Raw genomic sequence first — 25,963 nt, forward strand, 5'->3', positions numbered from 1 at the left:
AGGAAATTTCTGCACCAGGAGGTTATTCAAGAAGTGCTGGGCACAAGATCATGAACAGAAGTTATGTTCTCTACACACTAGCATTCCATTTTCTGATCCTGAAGTAACACAGGCAAGGGAATGTCACAGGCAGGGCTAAGTAGGAGTTCCCAAGAGTTACACATACATACCACTGGTCATGTGAGACACTTTTGCAAGTTTCTTCATCACATTGTCCAGTCGAGACTGAGTGCTCTCCAACTCATGAGAGAAATCATCCAGCATGCTGAGAGGAAGAAAAGTACGTGGTAAGCAGAGCCTTCTATCTGTTGTGGATTACAGTGGGTCTGGGCCTCCATCTCAGCAAAGATAAAAAGGAGACTCTGGTACTCAGGATTGCATTCTATTACCCCAAGTCCTTGGGACAACTTGCATTTTTATAAATTTGGGAAATCTAAGGGGTTTTTTGTTTGTTTTTGTTTTTAGGGTAAGTTACATGTGCTATAGATTAATTAACACCCCCTTAGCAAGGTCTGGCGGAGTTCCCATAATCACACACACACACACACACACACACACACACACACACACACACACACACACACACACACACACGCTTGTGTTTCTGCAGAACCCATGAGGAATCACAGCTTCAGTCAGTTCGGCTGAGGTTTTTCCATCACATGAGTCTGCTGCAAATTAAACACTTGGATTTGCAGATTTCAGATTCGCAGACAAGGTGGTATGGCTCCGCCTATATGGCACTACCAGCTCAGGCACAATACCATCAGAGAGCCAGCCTTTGTCTCTTGCTACTGTGAACAAGGCACCCTATACAACTCTTTTGTCACCTGTTAAAGAGGTGACTCTACCAACCCAATTCCTGTTGAGAGGGTGCCTGTGGAAACTTCATGACATACAGAAGTACTTTATGTCAATGTGAGTGAAGGAATGGACTTCAAATCAGTCAGATTCTCCTTTAAAACAGTCTGCCTTATTGTAAGTTAAGAGCCAGAGGACTGACATCTCTGATGGTGTATGGGGTAGGGTGTGGATGGTGTGTGTGTGTGTGTGTGTGTGTGTGTGTGTGTGAGAGAGAGAGAGAGAGAGAGAGACAGAGACAGAGACAGAGACAGAGACAGACAGAGACAGACAGAGACAGATAGAGACAGTGAGGAGGGAGGAGGGAGAGAGGGGAAGAGGGAGGGAGACAGAGAGAGACAGAGGAGGGAGGAGGAGGAGAGAAGAGAGAGAGGAGAGGGAGGGAGACAGAGAGAGACAGGGAGAAGGGAGGGAGGAGGGAGGGAGGGAGGAGAGGGAGGGAGGGAGGGAGGGAGGGAGGAGGGGGGAAAGACCCTATCTCTTCAGACAAGCAGTGTTTCTCCAAGGATAACTGTTGAACCAGTTGGGGAGGCCTCCACTATTTGTTATCCAGCATGCTGCTGGAAAACACAGCACTGAACACTGTACTTGTATTCTAGGAACCCTTATTTCATAAATTACAGCACATTCCAGACTTCAACTTCTGACTAGAACATGATTAGTTTGAGGCTAAAATTAACACACCAATTAGTACCAAGGCCTTCCTACAAAGACCTTATTTACTTTGACAGTGTCACTGGCAGCTATAAACCATTGGTCTGGGTGTAAGCCCACAAAGGACACATGACAGTCCCTCAGGATCTGGAGCCACCAAGACCTCATTAAGTTAACTATCAAACTCCACATTAACAACTAAGTAAATAAATCTTTGTTCTATACCTGAGTTTTCAAATTAAAACATGTTTAGCTCATCTCAGAAACTGGCAGTACTTTGGTCCAATGGCTGGCAGGCATCTCCAGGCCAAGCACTGAAAAACAAGGGCTACTTGTGTATGTTGGGCGTAACTTTTCTTGCTAAAGCTGAAACAGGCATGCCACTCAATCTTCAGGCAAGGACAGCCACAGCCAAGGTTCTGCCCAACAGAAAGACCATGCAGGTCACAAATGGCACTTTGCATTTTCTGGCAGCTGTGCTTTTAAAGGGGTTTACACTGAGCCAAGATCTCTCACGCAGTCCAGGCTGGTCTCAAACTGACAAGGGTGATCCTGAACTTCTGATCTCCTGCTTCTACTCTGCAAATGTGTGAATCACCACACCTGGCCAATAAACTGCTGGGCGCTGACTTCAGGGTTTAGTGCACACTAGTCAAGCACTACACAAACCGGGCTACATCCTCAGCCTCTGAAATTCATTTTTAACAATGTTCAAACTGTAGCATTCACTTTCCACTCGCAGCACATCTTGGCTCAGTCTGGCCACATTCCACATGCTCGGTAGCTACACGAAGTGGGTGGCTAGTCTCCTGCATGGCGCATGTATCTATCAGCTCAAGGCCCATATCTCTTCTCTCTTTTTACCAGATACACGAACACCCACTTTAAATAGGAAACAGGCCCACAGGGATTTTATGCTAAACTATTTTATGCTAAAGAACAGTTCTTTCTGTTCTCATCACTTCAGCTGCTTCTGGTGCTTTCTCCCCTTGTGAAGTAGCATGCTTGTGTCTTACAATGCTGGCTTTTGTCCGCAGACTTCACTTGAGGGTATGGCACTGTTAGAGTAGGGTTCAGCCCTCGTCCTCGCCATTCCAACCCTGACTCCTTCTCACTTCTCTCTTTGATACACTTGTGCCACAATTGGATTAGATCAATATTCACCATTAACATGAAGTCACCTAAGTGCAGGCTAGTCACAGCTGAGGGGTTTGTGGTGGGACGCACACCGCTTCTTGCTCACTCCCCACTGGCTCAGGGGTCAGCTTCCTTTGGCCTATTGAATCCACAACCTGCTGCCTGCCTGCTGTCCATCATCTAAATTGGTATAACTGATGTATCCTGTTATATGTTCTCCAGAGGTTTTATATCATTGCAAAAAAAAAAAAAAAAAAAAAACCAAAACCAAAAACAAAAAACAAACAAAAAACATTTCTGTTACTGCTGTGGTGACTTTGAAGGGAATGGAGCTACAGACTGTCGTCACTTCAGTATCTTTAACTAGCTGTATCTCTCAGGTTGTCTTCATTCTCAAGCTGCCTCACCAACAAAGTGGCTCGAGCCCCTTCCGTTTTAATTAGAAACTAACCTGTGCATTTGGGTTCCTGTTACTCTAGATTCCCATCTGGCACACCACCCTGGCTCCACTCTGCTATAACATCCCAGTCCCTGCTCGTGCCATCACTCCAAACTCCACCTTCCTGCCCTCCCACCACACTGAAAAGTCAAAGTCCTGCTTTCTCATCACACTGACAAGGCCCTTCCTGCTGTCCTCTGACTCTCCATCAGGTCCTCAGCTCCCCTCTCCCCATGCTAGACACTCAATACCTTGTTCTGTGCACACCTGCACCTCTGAACCTTCCTCGGCACACCTGCTGACATCTCTGCAGGCACCGGCTCTCACGCAACCACCTTCCTTCCAAACATTCCACAGCTTCCAGCTGATCCTCTTTCTTGGAAAAGATGGGGCTCTCCAGTCAGCCAACTAGCCTATCATAGTGATAGTGGCTCTGTCCCCACTGCCACCATGGGACTACTTCCTTCATTTGTACTATATGTGCTGTACCTGGGAATGGCAAACGTTCTGAATGGCAGGCAGAGTCTATTCTGCTCACTCCTGTACCCCTGAGCTTTCCAGACAGCCTGGTGCAGAACAAGGGCCCAGGAGGAACTGATAGTGAGCATGTGTAACAGTGAACATTAGCAGTGGGTACTTTCTGAGACCTCTTAGTAGATACCCCACCCACCCAGGGGGGAAAAAGTAGAATGATATATGGCAGTGTTCAAGAAAGATATCTTTGTTTATCATACTTTTAGAGTGTAAAAGACAAGGTTCTTAAGCAAAAACAATTTTTAAGAGTTATGTTTTGTTTAGCTTTTTTCTTTGTTTTGAGGGGAAGATTGTTTTCCCTAGTTAAAATCAAATTTAAATGTTTTTTATAAGATTATAATGGGGAGCAGGAGAAGGGAAGGGAGAGGGAACTGGAGTTGGTATGTAAAATGAAAAATACATTTTTAATTAAAAAAAGATTATAATTTATGTTTAATGTAGTAGGGTGTCCTGCGATGACAGCTGAGAGTCCTATGCCACCTTCACATGGCTTCTTCATGCCTATTTTCCCCTTTGGAGCACTGTCTCCAGAGTCTACAGCTCTGTCTGTACGCCTAAAGAATCTACTAAGAGAGCCAGGTGGTGGTAGCACACCCCTTTAATCCCAGCACTCAGGAGACAGAGGCAGGAAGCTCTTGTGAGTTCAAGGCCAGCCTGGTCTACAGAGTGAGTTCCAGGACAGCCAGAACTACACAGAGAAACTGTCTCAAACAAACAAACAAACAAACAAGAATCTGCTGAAAGAAATTTGTCTGGCTTTTAAATGGTTTTTAAAGTAACAGCTTTGCCTAAACTACCATTGTGACTTTTATCTGGTAGATTTGCTTCTTTAGGGGAGATAATTTGGGCAACAAAGTAAAAACTGTAACTGTAAATTACGTTGCTTTTTCTCTTTACCAGCCATGTAAATTCATGGTTAGGATTTCAGGGTCTCATGGGATGGCTTTCCCCCCTCATCCTCACTGCAGATAAGGGCATCTCACTACTCACACTGCCTGTTCCTCCAGCTCCCCTCCGATGCGCTGGGACATGTTCTTCAGCACCCCAATGCTGCCAGAGACCAGCTCCAACTGCTCATCCTGCTGTTCCACAATCAACTGGTGCCAGGGAAACGGAAATAAGCAATTAAAATCCATCTTACCTGGTTCCAAGCCCAGCACTCCAGCAGCTGCTAGTTTCTTTGCCAGCTTGGGACAATTCACTTTCAAAAGCAAAGCCCAGAATCAAAGAACCAGACCATTGCCTCTGAGAACACACTGCTCCAAAGACTGGATTGTCAAGCTACCCATATTGCCTGCTGATCCAACTTGTGAACAGTCAGCAGGGCTTGAAACCACCAAGAGAGATAGATTTACTCTGCTTGGCTGAGGTCCAATAAGGGAACAGATAATGGCCAAAAGCACACAGGCATATGACCACCACATCACGGGTTGGTTAGGAAGAGGAAGCCCACTGCCAAGATCAAGGTTTCAGTCCACAACACATTGCCACAGCAACACTGAAAGAGAGCCTAGCAAATCTCTGGATGTGGGAGGATTGCACAGTGTCCGTCTCCTCTTCTTCAAGGACAATAATTTACCTCAATGACAACTGCTGGCTGACAAAGACAGACTTTCAATTGTGCCTGCTCGACTTACTCTCTATTAAAAATGTTGCTTCATTGTAACATTTTGAGAGCAAACAACTCGGTTGCCTAACATGATAATGCAAATAGAACAAAATAACATAATGTCTACATATATACATGAAAATGGTATTTATGAACCAAAATTTCAATGGACAGGTGATTCTCATATCCTGATACATAATTTAATTGTTAGCTTCCTTTTACTAGAATTGCTATCTATAAAAGCAAGAACACAAACTGGCATGGTGATCCAGGCCTAAGAGCTCAACACACATGAAGCTGAGGCAGAACAACCATGAGTTCAAGGCCAGCCTGGACTACACAGCATGATTCTGCCTCAATAAAACAATAAAAATAAATACACAAATAATAGATGTAACAACATGGAGACAAGTTCATTTTCTTTTTATACCTAACTTCCATCAAAGCAACTGATTTCATATATATATATATATATATATATATATATATATATATATATATCTCCAATTAACAACTTTCGATGGAAAAAACAAAACCTCAATGTTCCTGAAAGTATCTTTATTAAAATAAACAAAAACCTGAATGTACAAAGGGGAAGAGGAATTGTTTTTTTTTTAATCTTTGGCCTTATTTGGGAGTAGCATACATTTTTAAACTCTGCACCTGGAAGGCAGAAGCAAGCAAATCTCCGTGATGGAGGCCAGCCTGCCATCGAAGCTATACAGTGAGAACCCATCTCAAAACAGCAACTAAAACAAAACCTGCACAAACCCTTGGCCTTGTCAGTTTTGATGTCAGCTCTGCATTTCCTGAGATCTGATCAAGTCTAGTTCTTTGGGGTCCCATGCTCTCAAGACTTTAAACAGTTCATACAATCATTACGGCTGGACAACCAAGCATAGGACTCACTCAGGTCTAACCTACTACTCGTCATTAGGTAATAAGCCTGTGGCTAGCAAAGAGTCAGGGGAGGCACCCTGCCTGCTACCTCCTGTCCTTGACTGGTTGTTCTCAGGTACCTGCTGCTGTGCCTGCTGCTCCTCAATGAAATGGGAGTTGGCTAGCTGCAGCTCTCGATCAAGGCGCCCATATCGATCCGTCACTCCAGTATTCCAGTTCTGGCTGCTGCTGTCTCCTAGCAGTGCCTGTGTGAGTAGGGACAACCAGTTAGGACAAATACTCAGAAGCTATTGCTGAGCCACTTAAATGGTCCTCAAACCTGGACCAGGCTTTGATGTGGCAGTGCAGGCTTCTGCCTGGTGGAATGGTTTGAGCAACACCAGGAAGGGCTCTCTCTGTCTTCAAGACCTCCAGGATAAGCCTCACAGATGGCCTCTGCTCCAAAAGAGAGCAGCTAGGGGAAGATGAGAAGGAGCAGTGGGGAGCAGCGTTAGGGCAGGCTGGCTAAGGTCTAGCTAAGTGTCTGCCAAAGGCCCATGAGGTAAAGGCCACCTTGGCCTTTCACTAGCTTCTTTGAAGGGTCCAAGGTAGATGGGACAAGCTGACCAATAGCTTTTCCTAGCTATAGTTCCAAAAAAAGAACATGAAAAGGAGAGATAGATAAGAACAATGAAAACAAACAAACAAAAAAATCAACATAAACAAACCCAAGCAAACAAGAACAGACTTGAAGGAATATTCTACCTCACCAAAAGAAACTCAAACAAATCTGAACTTATTCAAGTTTAAGTTCCAGGTGGTAGCTATATATTTTTTAAGAATTATATTTTAACAATCAGAATTCTATGTTAGTGTGTGTCTGCATGTGGCTATGTGCATAAATGAAGGCACTGGAGCTGGGGTTACAGGTATCAAAGGCTGAATTCAAATCTCAGTTCTCTGAAGAACAGCAAGTGCTTGGAATGGCAGAGCAGTCTCTCCAGCCCCCAGAGGAATTTCTTTTATACAAAATTTCTTAAAATACTTTCAACAACCAGGCATGATGGCTCGGGTCTATAATCCCAGCACTCAGAAAGCTAGGGCGGGAAGACTGTTTTGAGTTTTAGGACAACCTGGGCTACATAGGTCATCCAGAGCTACATGCATGGAAAACCTTGTCTCAAAATAAACAAAACAAACCCCTACCCGAAATCAATAACCAGCATTTTTAAATGAAGAGATTTAATCTGAAACATGCTGCCAGGTATGGTAGCCCATGTATTTAGTCCCTACACTTGGGAAGCAAGAGACAGGTGGATCTCTGTGAGTTCAGGGCCAGCCTGGTCTATATAAGTGAGTTCTAGGACAATCAGGTCTATGTAGAGAGGCCCTGTCTCAAAAAAACAAAACTAAATTTGAAACATGTTAAAAATTACTCAAATATCTACATCAATTTAATTTATTTATTTGTTTTGAGACAAAGTTTCACTACATAATCCAGGCTGGTGCTGAGCTCACACTATGTGGACCTGACTGGCCTTGAAATTGTAGCCATCTTAGGGGCACAGGCAACCTCCTGGCTACATCAAAATTCAAACATAACCATGCCATTATCAGGAAGCCTGGAGTCCCGTAAAAAGACAGTAAGTTATTAAGAGTCTTTAGCAGATGCCTGGCTCACAGGAGGTGCCGGAGGAGCCGGTGGTGTGGGTCAATTGATAGGAGCAGGGGACCTGTGTGCGTGCGTGCGTGCGTGCGTGCGTGCGTGCGTGCGTGCGTGCGTGCGTGCGTGTGTGTGTGTATTAAGGAAAGCTGCCTAGAAACTAATGTTTGTCTAGATGTCTGCCGAAGGTCTGGCAGTAAAGCCTTGGGCCCTGGCTTGTGGCACCCCTGAGAGTAATGGAATCTTTAAAAAGTGTAGCTAATACCATAAAATCAGTGCATAGGGGAACCCTCATCAGAAAAGCTTCTTCTTTCAGTAGATGGTAATTAACAGAGACCCACAACTAAACAATGTACAGAGTCAAAGACTTTGGAGCACTCAGTCCTAACTGGGGTGTCTGCATCACACCCCTCCCCTCAAGGCTCAGGAATCTAGAGAAGAGGAGGTGGAAAGATAGTAAGAGCCAGAAATGGTGGGTGACTCCAAGGAGATAGCATTTTTCTAGACAAACAGGGCTGATGCACATATGAACTTACAGCAACTATGACAGCATGGACAAGCCCAGCACAGGTTCAAACAGGACAAAATCCCAGCATGGAGACGAGGAAGTGGGCTAGTTGCCCATATGCCCAGGAGTAGTTCACCAACACAAAATGGACTACATGCTGTTGGTTTTGCTTTTTTAAGAAAAAAAAAAAAAAAGAATATGAAATGGAGTAGGTAAGGAGGGGGAAAGCTAAGGAAAGTTGGGGTGTGATGATATTTTGTTTGTGCTCTAACAAAGCTTGTCTGGAGATCAGAGCACAGACTTAGCCATACAAGTTAGCCACAGATGCTAGGCACTGTTGGCACACACCTGTAATCCCAGTACTTGGCAGTCACATGCCTTTAATCCCAGCACTAGGAAGGTAGAGACAGGCAGGGATATGGCTGGGTGGACAGAGGAATATAAGGCAGGAGGAGACAGGAACTCCTAGCATTCAGTCTGAGGATTCCTAGAGGCAGGATCGCCCTTTCAATCTGAGGTAGAGGTAAAGACTAGTGGCTGGCTGCTCTGCTTCTCCGATCTTTCAGCAAACAATATGAACAAAATATATTTTATGAGAATTTTTTAAGGAAGTGGAATTAGTGGGTTTTGTGTCCTACTGTCATGATGTCTTGCCACATGCCCAAAAGCACTGGGGCTAACCAATCATGGGTAAAACCTGCCAACCAGCCAAAGTAAAACCCCCTTCTCATAAGCACTGGGGCTAACCAATCATAGGTAAAACCTGCCAACCAACCAGCCAAAGTAAAGCCCTCTTCTCATAAGCAGGTAAGTTTGGGAGTTTGTTACAGTGGCAAGTATAACAACAGGCACTAGGGCTGGAGAGATGGCTCAGAGGTTAAGAGCAGTGGCTGCTCTTCCAGAGGTCCTGAGTTCAATTCCCAGCAACCACATGGTGGCTCACAACCATCTGTAATGAGATCTGGTGCCTCTGCTGGTGTGCAGATATACATGGAAGCAGAATGTTGTATACATAATAAATAAATAAAATCTTAAAAAAAAAAAAAAACAGGCACTAACAAACAAAAGACGGTCACCATAAGTACCCTATCACCCCAGGGCCAGTGTACACAGGTCTTGTTCTTGATCACATGATCCAGAGATGGCCAGCAATTTCAAATCTCAAGTGTCTGAACACATATTTTCTTTAATGGACACTTACATTCAGATGCTTTCTCACCTGTCTGTTTTTCCTTTCAGTCAATGCCTGCACAGATGAAGCTGACATCTGATCCTTCATGTCCTAATCAAACAGAAAGGGCAGAAACAAAGGGGAAAATACCCTTAAAGAAAACTGTGGCTAGTATTTCCCGTATTAGCAAAATACACAATTGATTGTCTTATCTTTAAGCAAAAAAGACAGCATTCTTTGGCTTTTATTTTCCATTTCAAACATAAAAGAAATAGGTAAGACCTTAAAAACAGGTAATACAGACACTAAATTTAACTAGAAAGAAAAGGGCAACTACCAGACAGAATCGGAGCTCTCCCAAACTTTCCAGAACTTGAATAAGCCGATGTGATCTCAGTTTTCAGGTTGAGGGGCCCTGGGTCCAGAAAGACTGCTCTTTTTAGAGTCGTGCAGCCAACAGGACAGTGTGAAGGTAAAAAGCCTGTAGAGCCTGTGCTCAGGACTAGCATGCTTTAAAACACACGTAAGACCTGCTCTTCTTAAAGTGCATCTACCATTAATACCGAGAAACTCTTGCATGTGCCTTACTGCTGAGCCTAATTCCTTCACAGTATAGACTGTTTCTATATGTGATTCTAAAGCATTATCAAAAATTGGGGGATATGTTATTTAACCTTAAGCAAAACTTCATTAAATATGAGCCATTTTAATTCTTTCATTTAACTACAATGGAGAATACTAGAAAAAAGATCTAAAGTAAGTATGGTGTAACTATAATACAATTTTCTCTTTCTATAAAAAAAAGGTCAAGATACTTTGGAATTTTCTGTTTTTCTGCAATTTTCTTCTGAGTTTCTGAATTTTCTGAAATTTCAAGTGGACTTATTCTTAAAGATGCAAATGTTATGTTACTCAACTTCCGTTGTTGTAAACAGTGTTGTACTCTGTAGCCCCGATGGGCATGGAACTCACTGTGTAGACCAGGCTAATCCTGAAATCTGGGATCTGCATGCCTCTATTTCCCTGTACTGGGATTAAGGGGTATACCATCACACCCTGCCAGGTATCAAGACCTGTGACAGTGAATGCTAGATTGGACGTACCCTGGCTTTACAATTCCTACTATGGTTAATTCTGAAAAACAACCTTACTTCAACTTTCAAAGTACCTGATCATTCTGCAAGCACTTACTGATGTCTGATATGTACCAAGCATGCAGCAAGTGGCATGGTTTAGTTCTCTGCTCCCTTGGAGCTCACATAGTGAAGTACCTGACTCAGACACCCAAGACATTACTAAAACTGCACTTCTCTCGGTCCCATTCTGATCTATACCACAGGCTCTTTTTTATGGCAAGTCTTTATTAACAAGTCTCTCTGGGTAGTCTTAAGACTGAAACTTGAACCAGGAGATGGTGACGCATGACCTTAGTCCCAGTGCTTGGGAGACAGAGGCAGCAGATCTCTGTGAGTTTGAGGCCAACCTGGACTGCAGAGCAGGTCAGTCAGGGCTACAAAGAGTAATCCTGTCTCAAAAAACAAACAACAAAAAACAAACAACAACAAAGACTGAAACTTGAGCGCCTCTGCTATATACAAATTCTAGAAACCTCAAACAAGATGTTATGATAGCATGTCCAGGATTGCAGAATTCTCTTTCTATTTATCAACTAAGTTAGTTTAAGATAACATTTATTCAATCCAGAAATTACATTTATTTAAGGCGCATTACTAGTAAGAAAGAGCAGTATCGGAGATGTTCACCAGTTTGCCATCTTTATAACAATCTTTCTAAAACAGTTTGAGTCTTTCTAAGAAAACAATGACACTTTCATAATGGAATCATTGTGTACATAAAACTGTAGCACCTTAGCCTTCAAAGACTGTATGTACAATATGTTTACTGACTAAAGTTGGATGGTAGGGGTAGATAATGACTTGAACACACCTCCAACAGGCTCCTGAATAATGTGTAAACCTACTTTATGCTTCTAGGTGATGCTCAAATGGAGTATCTTTGTAATAAACTCACCAAACTGACTGCTGAGGATATGGACTTTTTCTATATTGTTGTACGTCAATCAAGTATTTAAGAAACTAATACTCTTTGAAAATGAATTCTGTTGTTTTGTTTCAAACAACTTAAGAATATTTACTGCTATCTGGGAAGTAGTGGCACATACCTTGGATCTCAGCACTTGGTAGGCAGAAGCAGGTGGATCTCTCAGTTCAAGGCCAGGCTGGTTTACAGAGTAAGTTCCAGGACAGCCATGGCTACACAGAGAAATCCTTTCTAAAAAAAATATATATTCACTGCCTTGACCCCATCAATAGCAATTTATGGAAAGGAATTAACCAAAATGGATGTGTAAAAATTTTCTGCAGTGTCATTTACAACATAAAAGTAGAAGTAAGGACTATGTCCAAATAGAGGGGAAGAAGGAAGGTACCGTAAAGCCTTGCACTATGGGACTGCAGATACTCAGCATGCTGATCAGGAGCCTCCTCTCTGAAAGCAGACGACAGATAATCAAGCATGGAAAGAGGCACGAGCCCACCAGTGACCAGAGCAAAGCTAGAGGCATTTTCCCGGTTAGACCAGGAAAGATGAGCTGAGTTCAAGACCTAGCAATAGGTGACTGGGCTAAGTTGGGCAGCTTGCTAAATTTCCATTTCTTCTGTACAATTGCATCAGACACTCACAGGGCCACTGTGGTGATAAACAGTGACCACTGAAATGGACACATATATAATATAAGTATGTACCCGTTGAAAAGGATTATCAAAATTTGCTCTTTCCAACGCAGGGGTCATACAGGCCATAGTTCCTTCAAACAAGGTCAGTAAATTATTTTAATTAACTAAAATGTAAATTCCGTTATTGGTCAACTCTTTTAAGCATGCCCATAAAAAGTTGGGTTTTCAATTGCAAGTTTTATAAAATGTAAATGAAGACTGTTATTTTCTTTCTTGATTTTTTGAGACAGGGTTTCTCTGTGTAGTCCTAGTTGTCCTGAAATTCACTACAGACCAAGATGGTCTCGAACTCAGAGATCCACCTGCCTCTGCCTCTGCCTCTGCCTCTGCCTCTTGAGTGCTGGGATTAAGGGCGCGAACCACCACACCAGGCTGAGAATACTCTTAAGACATAAACACGCACTTAACAACAGGGTTCCAGCTATTCATCAAGAGGAAGCTACAACATAGTGCTGGATCAAGGATTATTTTGAGTTACAGGGTTTTTTCCTCCTCTTGTAAAAAGGCTACTCTAATTTTCTTTAATAAGCATGTAATAGTTGAATGAAATATGCTTTAATATTAGACTTTGAAGTTTTTATTTCATAGAGAATGAGAGAGAGAACGCAAGTGAGCGAGAGAGAGAGAGAGAGAGAGAGAGAGAGAGAGAGAGAGAGAGACCTTCCTGCTGGATACACTCTCTTAAAGGCTGTGTGCTTCTATACATGCTCAGAGCCGTGGTGGAGTGCAACCTTCACGTGTAGGTGGCATTTTATATATGTAGGCTGGCCACCAGACACCACACAGCAGATCACCTCCACACTGGGATATGGAATTTTAAGCTGTGTTACTAAACAGTTTTAAACATCTTGTAACAATCTATCATGCCAAAAACATAATTACTCATCGTCTTTCTAACACATGAAGCTTAGGATCAGCAGTTAGTCCCAATAAAACATGATCCATCTGCCAAAAGAACAACAAATGTCCTGGTTATTTATGTTCCTATTTTCATCTAAACTGTTTCCAAGCTAAATGAATGAGACACTGTTGATGGCAACACTCCCCACTCACAACCCCCTTGTCCCAATACTATCTGTGTGCCCGTGCTTATCTTAACCTGTTAGACTAACCCAAAGTCACTTCTGCTCTAACTGATAACAGCTAACTGATGGCAAACAGTTCTTGAGTAAAACATATTGTGGAATGTTGGGTGTTGGGTGCAGGGTGCAGGTGCAGTTCTGATTTTCCTCCCAAAGTTAAAATCGGAGAATGTTAGTAAGGTCTGTTTCATAGATAAAAATGGAGGTTCAGGGAGGCTTATGGTTTGTGATGAAAATCTATTAAGGTCAGAGCTTAACGTACAGCTCAGGTTTCTTGGGCTTTTACTGTTCTCCTGGTATATGCTGCAAACTAAATTACTGAATCACTAGAATAACCCAAAGTCACTTGCAGGATGTGCCTACAAAACAGCACTTTCCCATGTGAAGCCTTGCATGGCGAATAGAAATGAGCCAGGATAGCTCAGTGCTAGAGTGCTTTATCTAGAATGCATGAGGACCTCAGCTTGATCTCTAGCGCTAAGCCAAAAGAAAAGAAGGGAACAAAGAGCTGTATTACATCAAAACTAAAATTTATTTTTTCAGCTAAAACTTATGAGGAAACGTTAATAAAAATTGGACAGTCTTAGAAGATGCTTAGAAAAACATACACAAAATTCTTCAAACAAGGGACGAGTATAAAGTTAGTGGCCAATGAATATTAATCAGAAAGTCACTTGGGAGTAGGGCTGTTGCTGTAGCTCAGGGGCAGAGTGCTTGTCCAGCATGTACAAGTAGCATACACACAAATCATACAGGAGAAAGATTTGCTTCTTCACATAAAGAAGTTATTATGTATCACTGACTCTTCTGCCTGAGGAAGTGACACAATCAAGTTAGCATACTCTCTAGAAACCAGGTGGTGGTGGCACACACCTTTGGTCCCAGCATTTAGAAGGCAGAAGCAGGCTGATCTCTATGAGTTCAAGGCCAGCCAGGGCTATGTAATGAGATCATATATATAGTTTTTTACCGTGCTTGCGTGCGTGCGTGCGTGCGTGCGTGTGTGTGTGTGTGTACCATATATACATGTGGTAAGAACTCTTCACTCCCAGCTGCATTCTACGTGCTTATCCTTACCCCACATACAAGCATAACTCTCACTCAAATCACAGAAGCTTCTGCAGCAGATGGGAACCACTATAGCAATCACAACTGGTCAAAATGCAGAGAACAACTGACCGTGGGGTGCCCAGCCCCAGCTGATGAATTTACAACACAACCCCTACAGTGAAGGTTCAGGGGCACATCAGAGAACATCACCAAGAGGGGCTGCAAAGACTGGAAGAGCTGGAAGACGAGGCAGTCTGCTGTGAGACACTGTCTTCTACAAATGACAGGGAAATGCATCCATGGGATTGTAACAATAGTCATCTAAACAAGACCTGAACAATGACAACACCAGTGGATATCCTAACATGGATGGGGAAATGTCACAGGCTCCACTCCTATACAGACTATGAATAGCTGCTGGGAGGGACATTCAGTCTTCTTCAGGGACAAGCCTGTGACAGGCTACTCAATCCCAAGTAGTTAGATCTACACAAATATACATACAAACAATACTAAACAGAAACAGGTTGTATTTATATATTCATATGCATGCATATATACACATACATACATTTGTGTGTGTGCGTGTGTAACAATAATAATGAACAAAGAGGTCACAAATTTGAGAGCAAGTGAGGAGGACAAAGGAGGAGTTGAAAGGGGGAGAGAGGAGCGTAGAAATGATGGATATACAGCACTTATACATGAAATCTAAAAAAAAATTAAAGTTAAGACATGAAAAAAAAAAAAGTAGGGCACTACTAAATGAAAGGTCACTAGGATTAGTGCTGCCTAAGCCTGTGGTTTCAAAGTCCTTGTGTAAACTTTGTCTTGTCCATTTCCCAAATCTGCTACCTCACTGTCCCTTCTCCACAGTTTCTACCAAGAGCCTGAGATCTCGTCAGCTGAACACAGAAACTGAAGTCAACACATGCAACTATTTGGGGTTGGTTGGTTGGTTGTTTGAGACAGGGTTTCCCTGTGTAACAGCCCTGGCTGTCCTGGGACTCACTCTATAGACCAGGTTGGTCTCGAACTCACAGAGATCCACCTGCCTCTGCCTCCCAAGTGCTGGGATTAAAGTGTGTGCCACCACTGCCAGGCAACTTTTTGTTTTTAGTGAAGGTGACTCTTATTTTTTTTCTTTTCTGTAAGACTGTCAATTAAAAGTTATTAAAAACCAAATCGGCAAAAGTTCAGGTGTAATTACTGTTAGTAAAGCTGGCAATTACTAACAGCTTCCCAAAATTGGGGGGAGGGAGTAAATTAAAACTAAAAGTCTATCAAATAGTCTGTTGAAAACACAACTGAGTATGGTGCAGATCTCACACTCTATAAGGATAGTAAAATTCTGATGTATTGCCATGATTTAAAGTAATTCTAAGGGGGCTGGAGAAATGGCTCAGTGGTTGAGAAGACTGGCTGCTCTTCAGAGGTCTTATGTTCAATTCCCAGCAACCACATGGTGGCTCACAACCATCTATATTGGGATCTGACCCCTTCTTCTGGCATAAAGTTGATAGAGCACTCATACACATAAAATAAATAAATAAATCTTCAAAATTAAAGTAATTCTAAGATGTACTTTAAGCAGATTTTCAAATATTAAGAAATGAACTTCCCTATCTACCTCCAGTCATAGTTATGCCAATTTAATTTTCAGTATACTGAGATCTTTGAATTCCAATTTTCAAAACTCACAAATATCACCTTACAGAAAAAATAAGTGCACTGATTAAAGAATATATACTTTACAGCAAGGCACCATGAAATATTAGGGTCAAAAGTAGCATCCCTCAGAAAAATCAATATTGAAAAAGGGAGGGAGGGGAGGAAGGAAGAAGGGAGGAGAAATGAGGAAAAGAGCATGGGACAGAAGAAGCAAGGAGGGAGGGAGAGAAGGAAAACCAACTATATTTAAGAGATAACTGAGGGTGGGAGATGGCTCGGTGGTTAAGAGCACCTGATGCTGTTCCTGAGTTTGGTTCAAGCGCACAGTAGGCTCAGACAGTCAGATGCAGTGGTTCACAAAGCCAGTACTTGGAGGCTGAGGCCAGTGTGGGCTACAGAGTGAGATCTTGTCTAAGTAAGTAAATAAAAAAATTGAGGGAATTATACACCAAAGATGTCACCTAACAGTGTCTTAGCAGAGCAGAGTTTACAACTGCCTAGAAAGTCAGAATGTTGAATCCACGGCACACCTGAAGTCAAAAAGGTCTCTGCTCTATGACATGTGAGTGTTATACACACAACCTAGTTATAGGTACAGGGAAAGACCAACTACTGAGTGAAACAAGAAACAAGGGTGTATAAAGTTCATGATAATCTACCATTTCAGATCTTTTCAAGAGGAAATCACATGATGAAAGTTTCTGGCAAGCACACAGCAAGGTTCCTGCCATATGTCATCACTGGTCTGATCCCAAGTCTTTTTCTTCAAGGAAGCTACTTTCGAGGACATATGTTAATGGCAGCTGCTTTTCTTACATCTAGTTATGCTAATCAAACGGCTTAGCCCTATAGTTTCAGAATGCATCTGAATGACACAAGATTTTACCTAAACTATATTTATGCTTTACTAATGGGTAGTATTCTAAATAATTTAGTACTAAAGATGAGTCTATTTGATGGCATGTTTTTACATGCATTTTGGCTTGCCAGCTCAGGGTAATTCCTAAGAGGTTGTCAAGCAGTTGTACATGGCAATAGTAATAGCACGGGTGGTAGGAGTTCCAGAAGCAACTCAGATGGTAGAGAGGGCCACCAGCCAAACCCAGGAAGAGCCACTCTTCACAATGCACATGATTACCAGTCAATCAGGAAACCAAATGGCTTCTACAAGACTTTCCTTTTGTCCAGAAATTGAGCACATTAAGAGATTTTTTTAAATCACTATTTAAAGAAATTGGCCATATAGGCAAGTGAGATCATGCTGTTAAAGTAACCTTTTATCCAGCAGTTTATTGTCTCATGTTCATTCTAACAAACCAGATAGCATTAAAAGTAGACACTACCACCACCCCACCACCTCACCTCCACGGAGCCAGGGAAGTTGTATGTGGGACACTTGCATTGAGTTCATGCTGACAGGTTATTTCAGAGTCAACCTGCTGGTCTGTGATTGAGGGTGGGTTTTGAGAAGTGTGTCTATTTCCTATACAGCTAATACTGTAAGGAATGCGCCTTACCCTGACAATTTGCCGAGTACTTGTGATGAAGGCTTTTCTTATGCTCAACTCAGTTGCATCCAGGTTGAATTTTCTAGGATTTGCTTCAACTATGCGTGGACCAAAAAGTTAAGGTAAAGCAAATGCACCATCTGAAGCTATAAGCATCTTGTTAAACTACAGGATACTGAAATGAGAACCAAACAGCCCAAACCTCCTAAAAACAGCCAACGTGATATAAGCATCCCTAAACTTTCTCTCCAACCACAGCTTTGTGAAGATCCCTCTGTCCCAAGACAGAGACAACCTGGTAAGCTAAAAATTGCCCCATTAGCTAAGCATAATGGAGCACACCTGTAACCCCAGCACTTGGGAGGTGGATCTTCAGTTCCAGGCCAAGCTCTGTCTCAAAAACCAGGAGCAGGAAATGTAGCTGGGGTGAAAGGAAAGGAAAAGAGCTATGGGGCTCACCATAGATTCATGGCTATCTGACCACGGATCAGCTAGGATCTTCCTAATGTTTGCCAACACTTGTGTCTATCCTTTTTAGCCTTCTGATTAGCTGACACAGGAAATCCAGTGGCCTAGAAGTCACTATGTAGCCAGGCTTTGAACCTGTAGTTCTGCCTCACCCTCCCTAGTACTGGGCATAGCGTCACCACAGCCAGCTTCTGCAAACCTTTTAAATTACCACTCCAAAACTCTTTTTCTTATGCCAACATGCTAACCCTCTACCTCACCCTAAAGAGATCAGGGAGCTGCCTTTGCTCCCTTTACCTTCAGGCCTGGTTCAATTGCCTTAGGACAGACACTAGAAAAATCTCTATGGTCTCTCTCATAGCCTGTAATTACATTTATTATCTGTGTTATTATTTATTATCTGTTCCCAACCCTAATTCCATGAGGCCTGGTAGTTAGTTTCATTGGACCTAACCTTGAAAACCAAGAAAATGTTTAGTACACAGAATACTCAATAAATGATTGCTGAATGAATGATAAATACCAAAACTTTTGTCCTTTATCTCATGGTTTCATTGAGACAAGGGCAGACTATGCAATCAAGGCTAGCCTAGAATTCAAAAACTAGCCTAAAGCCCAGATTGTCATTTGACTTGTGATTCTCCTGCGTCATCTTTCTGAGTGCTAGGACTGCAGGTGGGCACCACCATGCCTAGCACTACCAATTTTCTTTTCTGTCTTACAGGTTTTAAGTTTTTGATTATCTGTGTGTTGTCTTTTAAAAATCTGGTTATCATGTGAAGCAATGGGTTCTCTGCAGCATGCCACACATCTGTGCCATTACCCTTTGCTCGTCTGTCCCCACTGCCCCTCTGTTCTCTTGCCTTACAATTCATGCCTCCCAATTTGTCTCAAAGGAAACAATATCCCTTATAATTGCTTGTAATCCTATCCCCTTACATTTTATTTTACTTGTCTTTTACTGACGTAAGAGATACCATGGAAAACATTAATGAAGAAAAACTACTATGGTCACTAGCATCACAATTAACACTCTGCATATCAACTCCCTATGCTGCCTAGAGAGTGCACCTTCTAGAAGCTGGTTTCTTTGATGTGTTATTTCAAAGAAAAACATAAACCAGAAGTCAGACACAGAACTGGCGTACTTTCTAACTAAAATTTTGGTTCCAGAGACTTTCCAGCTGAAAACAGAAAGCTGCACAACTCAGCTTCAACAGATCTCTAGTTCATCAGTCTGACCTTTCTCCCAGCATCAACTGCATAGACCAGCATATTGAATCTGCTCTCACCAAACAGTTCTCATGGTACAGGTAGCTCTTCGATGGATAGTGGCATTTTAAAATCACTTCTTAAGGGGAAGTGGAGTCTTTGAGTTCTAACTAGCAAGCTGCAGCACTGATCTGTATATTCTGCTATGCAGCAATGACTGCTTGTGTGGTGTATGCACTCACGAGTGTGTTTCTACAGAGCCAGAACCCTGGTCCTCATGTGTTAGGTTAGTCAAGGGCTGTATTACCATGACGCATGCCCAGCATAACTGCTCATCCTTTACAGCCAATTACTCTGGGCAGGCACCATTCTAAGCTCTTCATACATCTAACTCTCTTGACACTGTCTGTAAGTTGGGTACTCTCATTGTCCTAGTGTTCTTCTGAAGAGGAAACTAAAGCACAGAGAAGCTTACTAATGTGGCTAAAGCCACTCACTATTGTGACACTATTATCAAATATGTATTCAACACTCTGGCCCAGAGCTCCTATGGCCCTTGGAGTTTCTAGATTCTATTGCTATTGCGAGTAGATGGCTGATAATTGCTACACAGTTCCTCTGATCACCAAACAAAACAATGTTGCAATTACTGATCTGAACTAATTGCCCACAATGACCCCTTGGAGGAGAAGGGACTAAAGGCTGAGCTAATCACTGATGGCCAGTCACCTAACCAATAATGTTTCTGTGATGAAGCTCTCATAAACCTGCAATGGACAGGCTCCTGTGGAGTGCCACAGGAGGATAGCATTCCTGGAGGCCACATATGCTCTTCTGCCATACCTTCCCTGTGCTTCTCTTCTGCACACAGACTTTACAACACACAGACAACCTAAGCAATGCATTTTCCTGAGCTCTACAAGCTGCTCTTGAAAGTTAAACAAACAGGATGTGGGTCTGAAGCATGGGTCAGAACCTGGGGTTTGCATGCGGCATCTGATATGGGAGCCGTGAATGCTAGAGCATACCATGTTGTCTCCAGGTAGACAGTGTCAAAACTGTAGGACACTTGGCTGGTGTCTGCTGGAGAACTGATTGGTGTGTGAGGGAAATGTGCACAGATATCACAAGTATTAGTATTTTACTGTGTACGAGATAAAGTTTATTTTTACTTTTACGATGGTGGAATGAAAAACTGACCACCAGCACACTGACTCCAGGGTCCAAAGTGATGATCACTGCTCTATGCAGCCTGGATAATCCATCCATGGAAGAACAAGGCTATCCCACCTGAGCTCACTAGGCAGCCTTCAAATGTGTCATGGTACAAAGAAGAGTCAGATCAATCACTGTAACAGCAGACCTCTTATCTATGGCTCAAGGTCTGGACAGAACAGCCCTCTTGCCTATGCCCCCCGAGTTCCTACACCCAGACACCACAGAGAAAAAAGGATATTGATGGTCTCATCAAGGTCCTCCAGATCCCACTCTATGCTGCGGAGGTTGTTCCTCAGCTCGTTGGTGGTCCAGTCGATTTCCTCCCTGGTTGCTGCGGACGGGCCCTGAAGGAGCTCTGTCCATCTCTGAAACAATCCTTGGGCAGTGTTGACTGCTTTCTGTACCTCTCTGTAGTCAAGGTGAAGGGAAAGGAAGGAGAGGTCACACATGACTCATTCTGTGAATGAGAGCAGGACTTAGGGCAACAACACACACACCACCCTCCCAGCCCTGTCACATGACCACATACCACCCTCCCAAGCCTGTCACATGACCACATACCACCCTCCCAAGCCTGTCACATGACCACACACCACCCTAACAACCCCATGGCATCACCATATCACACCCTCAAACTCCCATCCCATCACCACCACCCTCGAAACCCTGTCGTACTGAACAAAGCCCAAACACACAGACTATTTTGTTCCCAGCAGATGCAGAATAAATTGGCCATTATTTAAGCAACTTTAACATCACATTTGTTTGAGGAAGACAGTTCCGTTTTTTTTTTTTTTTTTTTTTTCTAAACAGACAATACTAAAGTGACACAAAGAAGCAACCCTATAAATTAACTAAAGGGTCCTTCACTTTCATTTAGCTTTCACTGGGTATGATAGTCAATCTTTCTTTTCTTGGGGTAGGAGGAGTGGAGAACCACTCTCCCATGGCTTGTGTTTTATAAAGTATTTTAATCTGACACATTTTAAACTCAAAATCTCACTGGAAGATTTCTAAACATTTCAGATTTGTTAGTATCTACTTCCCTAGATTAAGCAACAGTGTGTAACAGACTGATGCTTTTCTTGTTGCGAGTGTGGGACTAGGCCCAGAAATTCTACCATGCAGCAGATGTAGTTAAAAGGGTCTATGAATACCCCTCACTATCACTGAGCTTAAATCCCATTTTAACATTATATCCTGAGACTACTGTACCAAAAAGTCAGTATGCAGATGTACGTATGTGTGCATAAATGCCAAGGCCAAACAGCAACCTCAGTGCTGTTCCTCAGCAGCTGGCTATGCACCCTGTTTTTTGAGACTGTGTCTCTCATCTGCCTGGAGCTCATTAATGAAGCTGAGCTGGCTAGGGAGCAAGCCCCAGATATCTCCCTGTATCCACCTAACCAAGCTGGGATAACAAGCTGTGGCTGCCTGAGAGCTAACTGAGGTCCTCATGCTTGCCTAGCAAGAGCTTCACCAAGTGAACTGTCTCCATAGCCATGTCTGGTAACTACAGTAATTGCACACCCACAAATCCATGTAATTGTACGGAAGCAAACACTAAGAGGGGTGGATTTTATTATAGGTAAAGTAAACCAAAAAAAAAAAAAAAAAAAAAAAAAAAAAAAAAAGGAAAGTCAGCTGTGGTGGTGCATACCTTTAATCCCAGCCAGCACTCAGGAGGCAGAGGCAAGCAAATCTCTTAGTCTGAGGCCAGTCTAGTCTACAGAGCAAGTTCTAGTACAGCCAATACTACATAGGGAAACCCTGGTTTTGTTGTTGTTGTTGTTGTTTTGCTTTTTTTTTTTAAGAAAAAAAAAATCCAGGAGGTAGTGGCTCATGCCTGTGATCACAGCACTAGGGAGGCAAAGGCAGGAGGATCTCTGAGTTCTAGGTCAGCCTGGTCTACAAAGTGAGATCCAGGACAGCCAGAGCTGTTACACAGAGAAACCCTGTCTCAGAGAGAGAGAGAGAGAGAGAGAGAATCATTAGTTCACATTTCGAAGGCAGATGTTTCAAAAGACCCAAAAGTAGGTACTGTCATCAATGGCTTCTTAAAAGAAAAGCCAAAGCTCGTATCCAGGAGGCCTCCCAAGAGCCCAACCTGCTAGTAACATTTTCCAGGCATAAATAAGTCATAGGGAATAATGTGGGCACAACCAAGTTTTCTAATGGTGTTAGGTTTTTGGTTTGATTGTTATTGTTTATCAAGACAGAGTCTCTTTGTGTAGCACTGGCTGGCCTAGAACTCAGAGCCTGCCTCTGCCTCCCAAGTGCTCAGATTAAAGGAGTGAGCCACCACGCCTAGCTGGTGGTGGATATTCAAAGAATCTCACTATTTTATGTAGCCTAGGTTAACCTTGAATTTATACTCCTTCTGCCTCAGCTTCCTGAAGGCTGAGCTTATTGTAGGCATATGCAACTAGGTCTTGCAGGAAACTTTTGGAAACACTATTCAGAACTTCCCGAAGCACTTGAATTTCTACACAGTGCCAAGAGCCACAAGCCACTCTAATAACGCACAAGACCAACGAGGACACCCTCTCCACTCAGAAGTGCATGCCAGCACTTAGCATTAAACACGAAAGAGTACCTAGCATTTCAACTAGGTCAACCCATAAAGCCCAGCAGCACATAATCCGGCCACCCATCCATCTGCCATTCTGGAGGGCAGAAGGAGAAGTAAGCGCCCTTCTTTCCTTTTCAGACTTCCCAGGAAAGGAAAGGGAGGGGCCTTAGTCAAACCAGCTGAGGAGGGGCTTCCAGGAAACTGCCTGCCCTACACAGCCAGCCCAATGAGCACTTTTAAATGAGTAGCTGTGACCAAAAAAACATACCTTTATTTGGACAGTCTGGCTTAGCTATTTTCAGGGTTTCTCCCAAATATGCAATGGGAATGATTAAAGAATATATATACAGGTACAAAGTGACTTCTTAGGGTTCAGCTAAGCAAGCTTCTTGGAAAGTAACAGTTGGCTCACCAACAGCATTGGAATCGTGTCTGGCATTTCAATGGAAACTCACTGGCTATCTTCCTACAAACCGTGGCTCCAGCTCCTCATGCCTTGATCAAGTCACTGATGAAGAGAAGTAAGTATCTATCTCCTGGTGAGCCAGGCAAGTTTTCTGCTCATAGCTTCCAGAGTCAGTCTTACAAGCATGTCACAGGCAACAAAGCACTGTGTTAGTAAAACTTGGAAAACAGACTTTATCCAGAGCCTGTCAAAACCATGGGACCTGACAAGTTCTCACAACCACAGGCTGACTCTAACACCAACCTACCACACGGACACAGGACCACTTGTAACAGAGCACTTCTTTTCTGGTAAATAAAGAATGCACCTTTGCAAAAAAAGAAGTCATCCAAACTTTCCAAACAAGATTTCTTTTACCCCCTTTAGAGGAAAGTTGACAGCAACAGGACTAACCTTTGGAAGCTAACTCAATGCTGACCAGTTGCTATTGATTCCATACAACATTCCAATCTGTCACACCATTGTAAGGGGCTCGCCACCCCAACCACTCTAGCTTGGGAGGGCTACAGAGAATATTCCCAAATGTCACCCCCCCAAAAAAAAATCACATTTTCTTACTTGTATCTAAGTTTGCCAAGTGTAGGGTGGGCCTTTAATCTCAGAGCTCAGAAAGCAGAAGCAGAAGGATCTCTTTAACTGTGAGGCTAGTCTGGTCTAGTGAGGCCCTGTCTTGAAAAGAAAAAGAAAAAGAAAGTTTGCCAAGTATGAAAAGAAATGAAGAACAGCTCAGCTAATAGCTAGGGCCAAGCTTTGGATAGGGTTGGAATATGTCTCTAAGGGTTCATGCATATTGGTGGCTTGGTCCTCAAAATGACAGAGTGGAGGTGTTGAAAGCCTTAAGAGGCATGTCCCAGAGGGAGGTGATTAGGCCACTGGGTCATGGCAAGCAAACCTAAAGGTAGTTCTTCTGGGACCCCAGTTAGCTCCTGAAAGAAAAGTTGCTACAAAAGACAGAGCTTGGCCCCTCCTTGATCTCTGGCTTCCCGCCTCCACAGCACCTGTCCCTCTCACAGAGGACTGATCATCGAGTGATACAGTGGACTCTCTCTACAGGGCCCAGTCTTAGACTTTCCATGAGCTAATTAAACCTCTTTTTACAAAGTACCCAGCCTTGGTTTCTGCCTTGCACCAACAGAAAAGAGTTTTGTTTCTTAGTAGCTACTATTTGGCTGTGTTAAGAAACAGCACGGTTGCAGTTCCAACTTCCCTTTGGATTCTGCCTTGCTTCTTTGACCACACAGCCAGACTCTGAGTTGGCATCTGTTCCTTTTACTGTGATTGTGCAACATTACTCCCCGACTCCTTGTAAAACAGTATTTGTTGTGCTCACAGGTTCTGTGGGTGAGCAATCAGACACAAGGATGACCTGTCCCAGGTCCACACTATCTCAGGTCTGAGCTGAAGAACGCTAAAAACAGGGGCACCCCAGTCACTTCTCCCGAGCTCTCTGAGGTCTCTCCTCATCCCTCTGGTGGAGTGGCTTCAGTGCAGCTGACTTCTATGTGTCAGCTGAGGCACCACAAGCTTGTGTCCTAAGAGAAGATGACCCAGAGGAAGATGCAGTGACCGCACCAGCTGAGGGACTTCAGAAATCAGTGTCCCTTCATCCTGTCAGTCAAGGCAGTTACAAAGATCTGGCTGGGTGTAACACAGGGAGCATGGATTACTGACTGATAGAAATGAATGCCAGCTTCCCAGTTTAAGAAGCAACCAGGCCATGCCTACATGGCACAGCCTGTGTCTGGGACAACAAACTTCCCTGTAAGGACTTAGTGAGAAGTTTCTGGTTCAACAAGATACAAGAGACTAGTAAAGGCAACCACAGTCTGATCCAGAGGTGCAACCTCAAAGACCCAGGCTGCAAGCCGTGCAAGCCTCAGCAACCACTTTACTCACCCACCTCCCACGCTCCCCAAGCTCGCTCCTGCCCTGCACCCCACACACTCCACTCCACTGCCAATCAACGATGAAAGAGGAGCTCTTCCCATTGCTTGACTTCCACACACATCCTTTGCATTTAAGGGAAAATCAAAACACTCTTCAATCAGTCTTACTGCCAACCAAATTCAGAAAAAGTGTCCACTTAACTCTCTACAGTTCTCTACAGTTGACCCCAACTCACTGCCATACATTCACTGTCCCAGTATATAAACAAAACACTAGAGAGAACAAGAGAGGAAAGACCCATTTCTGCCTCAGGGCCTCAGAAGGCTCAGTCCATGGTCTTTTGAGCTCACATGCTTGGGCAGAACATGATGTCAACAGGAGAGTGTGACAGAGGGGAGGTGTTCATGCATGGCAGGCAGTAGCAGAGAAAGTGAGACAGGAAGGGCCAGGGTCAAGATTCCCCCAAGGATGGACACACACACACACACACACACACACACACACACACACACACACACACACGGAGAGAGACTTACTTCTTCCAGTCAGATCCTCCCTGCTAAAGTTTTGAGAACTCCCAAACAGCACCACCAGCTGAGGCCCAGACTGTGAGGACAA

General features: G+C 43.3%; 1 protein-coding gene across 2 annotated transcripts in view; it reads right to left on the reverse strand.

Annotated features, from left to right (window-relative positions):
• The window catches only part of Stx6 (syntaxin 6), a 44,311-nt gene that overhangs the window by 11,394 nt on the left and 6,954 nt on the right, over positions 1–25,963 (reverse strand). For both annotated transcript variants that reach the window (XM_027417345.2, XM_035445057.1), the window contains exons 2-7: positions 20,659–20,828; positions 17,532–17,626; positions 9,504–9,566; positions 6,254–6,379; positions 4,616–4,722; positions 171–265 (exon numbers count right to left, since the gene is read on the reverse strand). In XM_027417345.2, coding sequence (XP_027273146.1) covers positions 171–265; positions 4,616–4,722; positions 6,254–6,379; positions 9,504–9,566; positions 17,532–17,626; positions 20,659–20,828 — 656 coding nt within the window. The remainder of the gene's footprint in view (positions 1–170; positions 266–4,615; positions 4,723–6,253; positions 6,380–9,503; positions 9,567–17,531; positions 17,627–20,658; positions 20,829–25,963) is intronic.

Source organism: Cricetulus griseus, chromosome 5 (genome assembly GCF_003668045.3).
Source record: "Cricetulus griseus strain 17A/GY chromosome 5, alternate assembly CriGri-PICRH-1.0, whole genome shotgun sequence".
Classification (NCBI taxonomy): Eukaryota; Metazoa; Chordata; class Mammalia; order Rodentia; family Cricetidae; genus Cricetulus; species Cricetulus griseus.